The sequence below is a fragment of the Astyanax mexicanus genome, chromosome 2 (assembly GCF_023375975.1).
Source record: "Astyanax mexicanus isolate ESR-SI-001 chromosome 2, AstMex3_surface, whole genome shotgun sequence".
Classification (NCBI taxonomy): Eukaryota; Metazoa; Chordata; class Actinopteri; order Characiformes; family Acestrorhamphidae; genus Astyanax; species Astyanax mexicanus.
Window position 1 is genome coordinate 67,240,057 of NC_064409.1, and position 15,337 is coordinate 67,255,393.

The window sequence follows — 15,337 nt, forward strand, 5'->3', positions numbered from 1 at the left end:
CAAGACAGTTTCTCTTTTTGAGTCACGGTTTTCTCCAGAGCTTCTTCTCATGTTTCAAGAGTTTCCCTTTTTGATTCAAGGTTTTCTCCAGAGCTTCTTTCTCATATTTCAAGAGTTTCCCTTTTTGAGACTCTAGAGAGTTTTCTTCAGATGTTCTTTCTCATGTTTTAAGAGAGTTTCCTGTTTTGAGTCATGGTTTATCTCCAAAGCTTCATCTTCATGTTTCAAGAGAGTTCCCCTGTTTAAGTCACAACTTTCTCCAGAGCTTATTCTTTGTGTCCCAAGAGTTTCCCTTTTTGAGACATCCCTAACAATCCCTAATCCCCAATCCCTAACAGTTTCCTCAAGAGCTTTCTCATGTTTCCCTTTTTTGAGTCTTGCTTTTTTTTGTGTGGTTCATTCTTATGTTTTCAATGTGTTTCTCCTTTTGAGTCTTGAATTATTCTAAGGATCTTTTCTTTATGTTCTTAAAAAAATCTTCTCTTTTTAGTCATGGTTCCTCTAAAGAGCTTCTTCCTCAAGTTCCAAGACTTTTTGAGTCACAGTTTTCTTCAGAGCTTTCTTCTCATGTTTAAAAGTTTTCATTGGTGAGCCACGGTTTTTTTCCAGAGCTTTTCCTCATGTTTCAAGAGAGTTCTCCTTTTTGAGTCACAGTTTTCTCCAGAGCTTCTTTCTCATGTTTGCAGAGAATTCCCTCTTTTGAGTTAGAATTTTCTTCATCATGTTTTAAAAGAGTCTTGGTTCATCCTTAGGGTTTCTTCTTTATGTTCTTAAACATTCTTCTCTTTTTTTGGACTTGCTTTCTCTGGAGTGCTTCTTCCTCATGCTCTTAGGGAGTTTTTTTTATGCCAGTAATACCCTTAGCTTGCTCATAAGAGCAGAAAACCCATATTTACTACAGGTGCTTTGGGACAGTGACTCCTATAAGAAGCTGTATATAAATAAATTACATTTATGGGAATTGAAACCCACATGCTGCTGGCTAAACTTGCAGCAGCTTGTGGGGAGTACCTGCTGTCAGAGTTCTCTTTGCTCTGTCTGTATTTTTTTTTTTGTCTTTCCTGAGCTTTTTCAGGCAGAAAAGCATCTCACTAACTGCCTAAGCCCATGCTTTCAGACAGAGATCATGTTGCTGCAATGATCCAGCGTAACCCTTTCAAACTCACTTTGCTTTTGTCTGAAATGAAGCGATCATCTGAAGCTGTAATCAACTGGCATTTGCATACCTCTTCAAACCAACATCTTCTTTGTGGGCGCTGACAATGCGTGTTATGCGCTTGACATCTATAATTAGGTGGATAATTGCACGAGTCCGTCGTTGTAGTGAAGTTTTATGCATAAGTTTAAAAATCTACAACGGATCCTGCCACAAAGGCAGTTTGGCCGCCGACAGCTGCTATAAACCTGATGGAGCGGCAGCAATGGGAGAGATTGAGACTAGATAGTTTCAGGACATCAGGAGTGATAAGGTGATAGAACTCTGTACGAGAGAACAAAAGCTGTAACTCACGTCTTAGTGCTTCTTAGTGCACAAAGATAGCTGGAATAGGTCTTAGTCACGCTGTCTTGCTATGTTTCTTTTATACCTCTGCTGCTCTCAGAGCCAGATGAACATCCATAGGAAAGAGCAGCACTAATGCTCAACTCAACACATTTTGCAAACTGTATTCTAGTGGTGTATTAGCTATAGCTAATCAAATACAAAAGGGTATTAGACCACATACAGTTGCAAGAAAATGAATGTGAACCCTTTGGGATTACTTGGGTTTCTGCAAAAATTAATATTTCTGGGAGAAAAACACTGAGGAAGCCATTGCTGCCCAAAAAAAAATTGCTGCACGTTTGAAGTTTGCAAACGAGCACCTGGTTGTTCCACATAAGTACTGGCTAAATATACTGAGGACAGATAAAACCAAAATGAAGTTGTTTGGAAGGAAAACAGAACATCATGTGTGGAGACAAAAGGCACAGCACACCATCATCAAAACCTCATCCCAACTGTGAAACATGGTGGTGGGGGCATCGTGGGCTTCATGGGTTTGGGGCTGCTTTGCTGCCTCAGGGCCTGGACGTGAATGGATTCCCAAGTTAACCAAGACATTTTGCAGGAAAACTTAAGATCAGCTGTCCGCCAACTGAAGCTCAACAGAGGATGGACGATGCAACAGGACAACGACCCAAAACATAGAAGTAAATCAACAACTGAATGACTTCACCATAACAAAATACCTCTTCTGGAGAGTCCTGATCTCCTCAACCCAATTGAGATGCTGTAGCATCATGACCTCAAGAGAGCACATGATTCACACCAGATATCCCAAGAATATTGCTGAACTGAAACAGTTTTGTGAAGAGAAATTATCCAAAATTCCTCCTGGCTGTTGTGCAGGTCTGATCTGTAACTACAGGAAACGTTTGGTTGAGTTTTTTTGCTGTTTTTTCCAACCAGTTATTAAATCCAAAGGTTCTAATACTTTTTCCCACTCACTGTGAAGGATAACATGTTGTGTTCAATAAAACCATGCAAACATATATCATTTTTGCAGTGTCTATTGTTGTGACTTGTTGTGAAGAACACATTTAATGACCAATTTATGCAAAAATCCAAGCAATCTTAAAGGTTTCACATACTTTTTCTTGCATGGTGCAGAGTTTAAATAAGCAGTTATGTAAGAAGTGATGTTCTCTCTTCATTTGATGAAGTATAATTAACAGTATCCCCACTGCCAATAAAACAAATCAAGCTTCTATCATTTCCTTATGGACAGTGTGCACATGCTGACAAGCTGACAGATACAGATTTGGAATCTGAAGTAGGAAAGAAGATGTGGACTAATGTGATCCAGTAAAATAATAACAGGATTTTACACAAATAAGACTCACAGTGATTACACAGTGGTATGCAGTCTTCTTATAAAGCTCTACCAAAGTTGCATAGTCCTGCAGTATCAGGAACTTACAAGTACTAGTACAGTGTCACCCTTTTGGCTTCTTCCTCTGCCTATGTTGAGTCCACAAACTACATTTTCCAAAATCCTCAGCACCTTAATCTGATATCACTGAAACATCACTAAGGCCCAATCCCATTTCACCCCATTTGCCCTACCCGTTACCCCTACCCCTCTGTTTATGCGGTGCACGCCAACGGGCAGAGGTGTCCTGATTCTTGTTAGGCTGAAGGGGTAGGGGGAAGGGATAGGGGCTTGATTTTTCAGATGCACACTTCAAACGAAGGAGTATGAGAATCATGTAAATATTGTAAATACTTTCCTTGTTAAAAGTGACGATTAGCACAATATTACTATAGTTTAATGTGTAGTTTCAATGTTTTATGGCCAAATTATTCATTACAAGCATAAAAAGATTGCTAATAATTTGTCTCAATAGCTAGCTAGCTAGCTAACTTTCCTGTTCCACCTTAAATGGTGCAACAGCCGGCAGAAGCTGCAGCACTTAAGGTGGAACAGAAAAATAAAATAAAATAAAAGCTAATCAAAGCTAATCTCAGCTCCCCTTCACAGAGAAATTAAGAAATTGATTATTTCCCCATATTCTAAAGACATGCAATGCACTAAAATGGTGCTTGAAGGGTTGTCCCAATTCAATGGGTGGAGGATTTCACTCCTTCTCATTGTAACTCTGTTCTAAGGGGAAGGGTTACACTCAATGGTAAGTGGTAGGGTAAAGGGGTGAAATGGGATTGGGTCTCAGACTTACATACAGTTCCTTAGGTCTAGTCTTTTCGCTAACTGAGTTTTATTTCCTCACTAAGCTTTTCATCTGTTACTTTCATACTTTAAGCTTATGTGCTTGTGTCTGCCTTTGCAAAGTATTGCCAACTCACCCTGTTCCATACTGTGAGTAATTTCTTGTTTTTGGCAATTTACCCTGTTTGCCTTAGTGTTTCTTAGCTGATTATCTCACCAATGCTTTTTGGATCTACATGGCCTATATTTGTACTTTCATGAAAGGTGAACCAGGTGCTCCAGGTTACATAGACTGCCTTTTGGTCATTTTTGAACCTTAGGTCAAGAGGAGCACACCTAATGTTGACTACATAAGAGTAGATTGGGATGTGATTAGGCAAACTATGGCTGAAATGTTTAATTTGAATTACTGTTACATTTATTGTTACTCTGACCGTATTAATATGTTGGTAAATATGTTCTTTCAGCCTGTGTCTGAGCCTTGTGCCTCCATCAAGTTACTTTTAGTGCTGTTATTGTCATAAAATACCTCAGCAACAATGTCTTTAGAACAATAGAAATTAACACTGCAGTTTGAGATGAAGAGAATGCAGCTGCCGCAAGCTGCCCAAACATGAGTTTATCAAAGCTTTAAATTCACATTTCCACCCATTTTTCTGCAGTTCCTCTCGTTCTGTGCGAAAGCCATATGTAAGAGGGAGATAAATGTGTTTTGTGCAGATGTGTATTTCAGCTTAAAGGCCTGTTTTGTGTATAACAGGCTTGCTATTTTGCTCATTAGGATCAGCAGACTGGATCCTCAGTTTCAATGTATCCGTTTAGCTGAAACTTGTAGAGTTCACCTGATCGCTGGGTCGAATCAAGGTCAGATTACGTTCTCAACACAAACAAACCACTCCAGAGTCTGTTTGTGAGCAGACTGATTCTTCTTTCTCTCAAGGGTTGATGGAGGAGATGTTACGGTCTGCAATTGAGTTTGATTACTGTATTTAAACTTGATCAAACAAATTGCAATACCTGTTTAACTGAATCGCTGACTAACTTATATATACTTATAATGAAACAAATCAGCAAACAATATAGAGTTTCTCAAAGTTGGGACATTATGAAAAAATGCTAATCAAATAAAAGTGTTTTTAACATTTCCTTTGACTGAATTTTACCCAAGATATTTTAAATTAGTGATCGGCCGATATGTGTTTTTTGATGGCCAATGCCGATATTTAGACAACAGTATTGGCCGGTGGTCGATATGTGAAGCCGATATTCCCTTTTTTTTGCAATTAATAAAATACAATAATAATAATAATAATAATATTCATGTTTTTTTTTTTAGAATGAACATTCATTAAAAAATATCACTGTTAGAGAAGACAGTAGCACGCAGAAGAAGCTACGTTTGTGTCCATCTGAAATTATTAAAACTATATATAAAAATATATAGGGTGAGTAAAACAAAGAAACAGAAAAAAAAAACAAATATATGTCATGTATAACTGCTGCATTTTTCCATACACATAAGAGTAGTCATGCAAACCAGGGTAATACATGATATATCCAGCGAGACAGAGGGAAAGGCAAGAGAGGAGTCAAGAAATACAAAAATAGGTCAGTAACAATATATTCAATAAACTGGGCAAGGCAAAATACGAAATCAGTAAAAAAGGCAAATACAAAGAAAACGCATCATAAAAGGGCTAGGTAACCATATTCAATACTCGGCCAGGAAGAGAGCAAACTAAGGAGTATACATACAGGTGAGGACAGGTGAACAATCAGTAGCTTGGAGAGCGGGAACTCCATAGTTTTACATAATCACTGGAGTCAGGGAAGTGTGGTGTGAGTGCATGCTGGAGCATCAGGACTGACAACAAGTTTTTTGTTCTGCAAACTAGCTAAAAAAACTACTTTCAGCATAAAAGAATCTTGTTATTTTTACTGTATATTTATAATAACTTTGTTCGTGATGAATTTAAATGATTTAGTCATAATGTGTCGAATGTGTCAGATCACTGTAATTAAACAGATGCTGATTATTTACTGCTCAGCATCCACTTAACACTCAGCCTTGTCCAGTTTACAAGACGCTTTTAATATTCTACAGAAAGAACTTCATGTTCTCATTATTATTTAAAATGTAAAAAAAATCTACCTAGACCTTAAGTTTCTTTGATTTTGCTGTTTACTGTTTAGGTATATATGTTTGAGTAAAGTAAACAATGTGTTTTTTTCTTTATAAACAACGAACATTTCTCCCAAATTCCAAAAAAAAAAAAAAAATCACTTTTAGAGCATTTATTTGCAGAAAATGAGAAATAACTGAAATAACAAAAAAGATGCAGAGCTTTCAGACCTCAAATAATGCAAAGAAAACAAGTTCATATTCATAAAGTTTTAAGAGATCAGTAATCAATATTTGGTGGAATAACCCTGTTTTTTAATCACAGTTTTTATTCATCTTGGCATGTTCTCCTCCACTAGTCTTACACACTGCTTTTGGATAACTTTATGCCACTCCTGGTGCAAAAAATCAAGCAGTTCAGTTTGGTTTGATGGCTTCTGATCATCCATCTTACTCTTGATTATATTCCAGAGGTTTTTAATTTGGTAAAATCAAAGAAACTCATTTTAAGTGATCTCTTATTTTTTTTCCAGAGCTGTATTTGTTTTCTTTGCATTATTTGAGGAGTGAAAGTTCATCTTTTTTGTTATTTCAGCCATTTCTCTTTTTGTTTTTGCAAATAAATGCTCTAAATGACAATATTTTTATTTGAAATGCTGTTTGTAGTTTATAGAATAAAACAACAATGTTCATTTTACTCAAACATAAACCTATAAATAGCAAAATCAGAGAAACTGATTCAGAAACTGAACTGACTCTTATTTTTTTAAGAGCTGTATAAATATACAGTATATTAAAGTATTGGTACACATGATCATTAAATACATAAAAAAAAAATTTCCTGCTTTTGTTGGAGTGACTGTCAGTACTCTGTGGGGCAGGCTTTCTTCTAGATTTTGGAGCATTGCTGTGAGGATTTGATTGCATTGAGTGCATTGAGTGTTAGTGGGGTCAGGATGTTGGATGGTCACATTACAATCTTATTTTCTGCTCATCAACTCATTTACATCCTCATAAGTCTGTAATGTTCATATTGTATTCCAGTGATTTGACAGTTGCTTCATTTAAAACCTAAGGAGCTGCTGTCATTGGCTCATTTTAAGGATATTTGTCAAGATGTGGAAGTTGGCAAAACGAATGAACTGATTTATTTTTGTTTTGTTTATTATTTCTACTGTTTATGTATGTGTTTATGGAGAACACTGCAAGGAAAGATGAAATGTGTTTATTTAGGAAAGCTGTTGTGGCAGGGAAGCAGTGGCTGGTGTGTGTCTGGGCAGTTCCAGCCTCATTGCATATTCTTGGAAGCATTGTGGCGAGTTGGTTCACCCTGAGGGGACTTGCAGTGTACCACACTGGGGTCTGCTGCAGTCGCTGTCTTTTTGGAATATAAATAGAAGGCTGGGACATTGTGTGGCATTTTGCTGGGGTTTTTTCTAATGCTGGAACTGAGCACAGGCTATCTGCAGGTCTCTGTTCAGCCAATTTCCTGTGTCGTTTTTCAGCACTCTGTGGCCCTGTTTAGCTCGATACTCAATGTACAGCAGGATATCCAACCATACTGTGCTTTCTTTGGAAGTTCCTTTTGGAGGTTAGGAGTTACATGCAGAGTATTTCTTCTTTCTATGATTATCTGGTCTGTGGGTGAAGGTGAAGGATAATGACGTTTTTTGTCTGTATTTTTGCATCTTAGTGTTTTTTTTTTTTTTTAATTTCCAGGTAGACTGTGTTCTTTGGCTTCAACTCTGGGTCATTATTTAAAAGCACAGATCATCTAATTAGAGGTTCTGTTAGACCTGTTGGGTCCAGTGTGCTGCCCAAGATAACTACTGAGACTGTAAGCCTTGCCTTTTTCTACAGCTAAAGCTGTAACTGCCTCATTTTTTACAGTTTTTCATATTTTTTCTTTGACAGATTAACACAGCTGTTGTTTTACTCCAGCCAATATATAAAGAATTTCTAAGCCCATGGTATTTTCGGAATAGTCTTCTGTTCTTTTCTAATGGTTTAGTTGTTTCTTTTTTGGCAGGATCCAGTTTTTTTTGTTTGTTTTTTAGGCCCGCCACCACCCCCCCTCTTCGGAGGACAACTTTTTAAAAAAAGATTATTACAAGAAAATAACATGTAAAATAAATAATAGTGCTGATAATAGTAACAGAAAAAGAGGGGAAAACTCCAAACCAAATAGAAAGTGATGGATAATTGGGTGTGATCGGTGTATGTGCATTCAAATGTGTTCATGGAAGTGTGTGTGTGTGCGTGTGTGTGCTTAAGGATGTATGTCAGTCAGTGGATTTACATATATATATATATATATATATATATATATATATATATATATATATATATATATATATATATATATATACGTGAAAGATTTATTCTATAGATTCTGTTGAATCTATGGGCATATATATATATATATATATATATATATATATATATATATATATATATATATATATATATGTTATGAAATGGGGGGGGGGGTCTTGAACTATGGCTGAACTGCTGCACTGAAAATTACCTGTGCAATATATTAGGTCCAGTAATCTACATCTACTCTCTGTTCCACAATCCAGCCTAATAACTCACAGGGATCGGGCATTTAAGGGTTTCGCTCCCAAGTTATGGAACAGCTGCCTTTTCCACAAAGATCTGCAGATTCAGATACTTACTTACTTGATTAGGAGCAAAGTTATGTTAAGAATTCAGTTCAGGTTTGCTGTTCCACTCTATTTTAGAATTTGAACAGATAAGGACAGATAATAGATAATAGATTAAACAGATAATAGATTAAACATTATCTTAAAAATATCCATTTCCCTTTAATACACGAAGTAATTGTATCATTTAAAAGTGGAAATTCTATTTCTTGCCGGGTTTTAAGGTTAAAATGGTCACTGATGAAGTAAATATTTTGGTGCTTTGGTGCATATTTCCTGTGTGAAAACAAACCAAACCAAGGGGAAAACACACACGTTTACAAACTTGGGCGCCGAGTGGTCTAAAGCGCTGTCACTATGAGCGGGAGGTCGCAGGTTCGAACCCCCGCTCATGCAGCTTTGCCATCAAGCTGCCGGCGCTCAGAGGGAGCAAAATTGGCCCTGATCCCTCCGGGTGGGTAGATGGCGCTCTCTCCCCACATCACTCTTAGGGTGATGGCCACAGCATAGGGCGTCTGTTAGCTGATGTATCAGAACCGAGTCGTTGCGCTTTTCTTCCGAGTGCAGTGAAACAGACCAGTGAAACAAACTGTAAATGTGATAACAGGCTAACAGTGCTCATTACTACAGAAAAATAGGATCAGTGGGTGGAGGCCCTACCTTGATTGGTTTTGACTTTTAGACTTTCAGGGCTTTTAGGAGATTTTTGTTTGGTCCTAACCAAAGTAGCAGGTGTGAAAGCTGCTGAGAACCACAGTCTGGACCAATGGATCACTATTGGGTCCATTTGATCAAAAGACGTGGTCCCTTTCTGGATCTACTGAACCAGGGTCTGGTTCATATTCATTGTATTCCAACCACATTCAAAGCCCTAAAAAACATTCAGAAATGGCCCTACAAGTTGTTGTCGTCAATGGTGCACACCCCTTTCCCAGTTTAGCCAGACATGCCTACTTGATTTCTATGGTCAATTTACATGCTGCTCTCACTTCTGGTTAATAGAATTGTCTCCTAACCCAGTTATGTTTTCTGTCTGTTGTACAACCGCTCCTGAAAATTTGAGCAGCGTTGTCATGGTGACCATGGGTTCCTCTCCAGCGGTAATTGGGACACTCTGTATCGAGTGTTGAAGGAGGTGGACTTTGACCCCTGGGGGTCAGACACCCCAATCCTACCTCGAGATTCTCTGCATAGGGATGATTAGAGCACTTGACCTCCTTACCAGCGAAAGAGAGAGTGAGAGAGAGAGAGAGAGAGAGAGAGAGAGAGAGAGAGAGAAAGAGAGAGAGAGAGAGAGAGAGAGAGAGAGAGAGAGAGAGAGAGAGAGAGAGAGAGAAAGAGAGAGAGAGAGAGAGAGAGAGAGAGAGAGAGAGAAAGAGACACTGAGAATGAGCATCCAGTCTACTGATCCTAATGGACCAGTTTTAGGCATGAAAACTGCAATTTCCCCTCAAAACAGCAAGCCTGTTATACACAAAACAGCCTAAGAACCCAAATACACATCTGCACAAAACACTCTTTATCTCCCTCCTACATATGGCTTTTGCACTAAATGAGGGGGCTGCACAGAAATGTGATTAGGAAGCACTGATTTATCCATGTTTGGTTTGGAAAACTTGCAGCAGCTGCTTTATCTTCATCTCAGACTGCAGTGTTAATTATCAGTATCTCAGAGACATGTTGTTTAGACATTTTATAACAATAACAGTCCCTATAGTGGCTTCTTACCAAATAAAATAAATTGAGCCAGCAAAACATAAATGGTGAAATAGTGATTGACCGATATATCAGCCGGCCGAATAATCAGGCCGATTTATGACATTTTTTAGATAATCGTCATCGGCCGATATACAGTATGAGAGCAAGAGGCCGATATTTACACAATTCATACAGTCAATGCTGCAGGCAGCTCCATCTTTCTGGCTGTTAGAACGTCCCCTTTTTTCATTTTACAGTATTACAGGAAGACATCAGTAAACAGACAAGTACAGGAGTACAAGCTGTAACTACAAACCTGTAGGTTAACCGAGCAGCGACTCCGTTCCGATACATAAGCTCACAGATGCCCTGTGCTGCGGACATCCCCGTAGGAGTGATGTGGGGAGAGAGCGCCATCTATCCACCCGGAGGGAGGGTAGAACCTGCGACCTCCCGCAACTACATGCTGTCTTATCAGAGAAAACGGTAAGAATTATTTTCTCTCCTTCAGCTGTTTGTTACTGTTTGCTGTTTGTAACATAAACTCAATAATCTGTTTTTATGAACAACTGTGTTGATAGAAACCTAAATACCCAGCATTATTTAGTATTAACAGTCGGACACGCTGCTAAGGCTGCTAAGTCATGTATATTCTCTCTGATAGGTTGTTATGTTGATATTTGCTGCCATTTGGTTACTGACCCTGCCTGTTCCTGGTTAAACATTATTCAGTATTTACTCTACATGTATAGAGCATATGAATTGTCTATTTTACAGATGCCTACAACTATTAAACAGTACTGAACTCTATAAGATCTTTCATTAGCTTGCTGTGAGCTTGCATTAATAATTAAACAACTTTTTATATGAGCGGAATGATTCAAATTAAATCTGTTTCCAAACTGATGAATCTCACACTGTACATTTTATATACAACACTCTAAACCCTAAAGGTTTATTACCTCAGTCACTGGTAAATCTTAGTAAAACTACAAAGTGTATCTTAACTAACTCTACTATCCTCTCCTCTTCTCAGCTCTCTGTGGAGATCAGAGACTTTGTCCACCAATTGCTGAACCTAGTTGCTCGTCTTCGCTCCTTTTTTCTGGAGAGATTAGAAACAATGTTTGTACACTGGATTTGTGGACATGCCCAGATTTCATTCCTCGCGCCCGTTTTGTCCACAAGTCGCGGATGAGAGAGTACATTTTTTATTTTAGCCATCATCTGTTTACGCACGCTGCTGCTCTGCTCTCGATGCTGGCTTGCGTGTGCATGCGTCGCTTAACCGAGTCAAATTAGTACATGCGAATTGATTCATTTGTTCAGAATACTAGGTTTTCCTTAACCCTGCCACTCCGTCTGTGGTGTGAATTAGTTTTTTTATGAAGTGAATCAAATCGAGCCTACTAATTTGACTCCTTTGAAACTAGTAACTGGGCAGTATATACTATACTATAGAGTATTGAAAGCATCAGACGCTAAAGAACGAATAATTTTTGATGACGTAGTATTGAAAAAGCATTGGAAGTACGGTGCAAGTACGTGCAACTCTAGAGCGGACACTGGCTAACACCAAAAAATTACATTTCTCTATAAGCTTGAAGTGATGGCTGGTCCAAAAATCAAATGTACACAATTTTTTTTCACCTTCACATGTCTGTAATCAATCAGCAGAGACTTGTTTCCATCTGTGGAGCAGTGAGAGTAATTCAGCACGCTCTGACGCGAGTATATAATGATACAGATTCCATAAGCTTCCATTACAGGCTGGTGCCATTAGCCTGGTAACCCGAGTGCAAAACTAAAGCAGTAAACTTCAGACCCTCGACATGTCTCAGCTGATCGACTGCGTTTGGCGTGAGGGGAAAAATATGCAAATGTGTGTTTTTTTTTTTTTTTTTTCGCTATCACTATCACTTCAACAGGAAAGCGGTTTGTTTTTAATTAAAGTTGATGGATAATTTTACGCTTTGACTGGGCGCACAGCGTGTGTGTTTACATGTGTGTGTTATTGGAATATGGCAGGCGTATTATGAATTCACTGCCAGAGCCAGAACCGCTGGGTTTTCTTTGAGCTGCCGTATCTGAAATCTCACACCACTTGTTGAATATGAAACCAGTGTGTGTGTGTGTGTGTGTGTGTGAGTGAGGGATTGAGGGAGAGAAATGGCATGGCTCTATGCTCACAGTACTTGTTGCATATCAAACCACCAGAGCAGACAGAAGTAATATACTCTAAACAGAACTAATCCTCAGAACACACAAACAATGCTGAAGCACTGAGATCCCCCCTCACTAATGGAACTAAGGGGCCTTAGGCAAAGTCCTGAAAAACAAGCCCATAGCATTATCCCTCCTCCACCAAACTTTACTATACACACACACACATTGCTTCCTTACATATCCCTGAATATTTAAAGATCTCATTCCAACATTTTTAAATAATTTTACAATGTCTATTTGTGGTCTCTAGTATGATTAAATGCCATGTGAGCTGTTTTTTGTGAAAACAAAAAACGATGCTCAGGTGTTTCTATTTAGCCCTGCTTTAGATCACTTAATTAGTGGTGTCTGAAGAAAAACAGGATTTTGGCTCTTGCTCATAAATATTCGGTAACACTTTATAATAACTTTCATTAATATACTTTAAACTAATGATAAGTAGATGTTAACAAAGCATTAGTTCATCAGAATGTGAATATCAACAATTGTTTACATGTGACAGTTAATTTGCATTTATATTTATATTTAGAAATATTAACAAATCATTAGCTCGTGAGAAATTGAACATTAATAAATCACTAGCAATGCAATTTTTAAACCTGACAATTTTTTATCAATTGCAATGAATTTTGCCAATGCATTTATTAGTATTTACAAATATGTTAGCAACTTTTTTGTTCCTTAAAATGTGGAATATAATTGTTATTAATCATTAGTTAATGATATATTAATGAAAGTTATTATAAAGTGTTACCAAATATTCATACCTGCAAATATATCGCCTCTGATTGGCTAACAGCACTGCAGCAGAGAACGCCTACCTGCCTTTCACCTACAGTCAATTTTACAGCTCTAAAACTCGAAGAACAAAATGTTTTCAGAGATACAGCCTTAGCTATAAAGATACAGTCCTGAGTGTTAGGTAAAGTTAATCCTTTAAACTTTACTTAACGTCAGAGTCGAGACAAAGGGCCCCATGAACTCACTGGTTGAAGTAGACACCCTAATGTCTCTCTGATCAACTCGTATTTCTTAGGCTGTTATTTTACTAGCTACTGCAGACAATGAAGGCTAAAGAACAGTTTCATATGCAGCGTGCATATTTACAAATTTACAGAGAGTCCCATAGTATTAAACAAAGAACAAGAGAAAGTGGATTTTAGCTGGATTTTAGACCTTTACCATTGAAATTAACCAAAATATTGCGTCCTTTTCAGCATCACACACCAAAACACACACACACACACACACACACACACACACTTTATAGTGGATTTACAGTGTAACTCACCATCCTCACTCTTCCATTTAGGCTGAGCTGGTGGGTGTGGTTTAGAACCTGGCTCCCCGTGTCTCCTTGGATTAGTCTCTGAATCTGTAGGGGAAAAAAAAATAACCATCATATTCCACTCACATGTACAAGCCCCAACACACACACACACATATACACAGAATCACACAAAAACACAGACACTGACAGTGTGGGTCAAATTCTGATGAAAGAACAGTGTGTACTTTCTATCCACTTATGCTTTCCTCTGTAGTTATAACTTTTGCTAGTCTGAACATGTTCAATAAAAGCCTACAGATGTTTTTTGTATTCGTACTGTGATTTTTATCATATGATCCTATTTCACCTTAAAGCAAGCATGACTGAATCATCTCCGACTTTATATTATCTGTGAGAAGCGCTTCATTTTTTCAGTAGATTCAGGAGGTTTATCTTGCTGTCTCTGAGTAGCGTGACTTTGTTGATAGCGTTCAAGGCAACAAGTCACGCTCCGTGTTTTCTGCAGTAATTTATCTATCGGCAGAAACACGGAACTGATCCCCCTTTGCAGCTGTAACTGCTTTTATTCTTCTGAGAAGGTGTTCTACATGATCTTAAAGTGTGTGTGTGGGAATTTCTGGCCATTAATCCAGAATAACAATGGTTGGTTCAGACACTGATGTTGGATATGAAAGTGTAGCTCCCAGTCTCTGCTCCAATTCATCACAAGTGTTGTTAGATGGGATTGAGTTCAGGACTCTCCCAAAACCAAAGTCTTTTAGGACCTTTACACTTTGTGCACTGGGGTTTATTCATCATGGAACAAAAAAATGGTATTTAACAAAGTTGTAAGCATGCAGTTGTGCAAAATGTTTGGAAGATTAAAGCATTAAAGGCTTTTAGTTAACAGCTGCACTGTACTTGTCAAGAGTTAATTATTTGAATTTCTTGCCATTTTAATTAGTTTAAGAGCATCAGTTGTAAAGTTGTAAAGAGGCAGAGTATGCCTCTGATTTACATATATGTTGGTATACAGTAAATAGCCCTATTTAAGTAATGTTCTAATCTATATTACGGCAATAACTACTCAACTCAGTAAAGAACCAAAATACAGTCAATATTAAAATCCTTAGGTGCAGTCGCGAATACCATTAAAATGGTAAAACGATTAAACTGGCACTCATCAGGACTGCCCCAGGAAAGGAAGACCAAGAGTTTCCTCTGTTGCACAGGATAAGTTAATTAGAGTTACCAGCATCAGAAACCGAATGATTTACCAATTCATTTACAATGGAGGAAAAAATATAAACATAGACCACTGTGAAAGTCAGAACACCAGCTGAGAATTATAGATTTTCCTGCAAAACTGCACTGTGGAGCTCAAAGTGTCCTTAGCTTTTTTTGTCTAGCTCTACTGTGTCTGATGCTCACTCTACCAGGCTGAGTGATGAACTCTTGAGGGGGTTATCCAGTTAGAGGAGTTAAAAGCATTTACTCTGCTTGCATCAGGGGGTGCATTAGTATTTTATATTTTACAAATAAGTTTGGTAAAGTTTGGTAAAACATTCTTTCAGCACCTTATAATATAAGGTGTATAATTTGATTCAACCAGCCCTCAGGATCGGTTAAATTATCCACAAATCTACAA

General features: G+C 37.9%; 1 protein-coding gene across 1 annotated transcript in view; it reads right to left on the reverse strand.

Annotated features, from left to right (window-relative positions):
* spock1 (SPARC (osteonectin), cwcv and kazal like domains proteoglycan 1) overlaps positions 1-15,337 on the reverse strand; it is a 502,975-nt gene that overhangs the window by 137,160 nt on the left and 350,478 nt on the right. Inside the window, exon 4 of the mRNA XM_049474824.1 lies at positions 13,711-13,794. Within this exon, the coding sequence (XP_049330781.1) occupies positions 13,711-13,794 (84 nt within the window). The remainder of the gene's footprint in view (positions 1-13,710; positions 13,795-15,337) is intronic.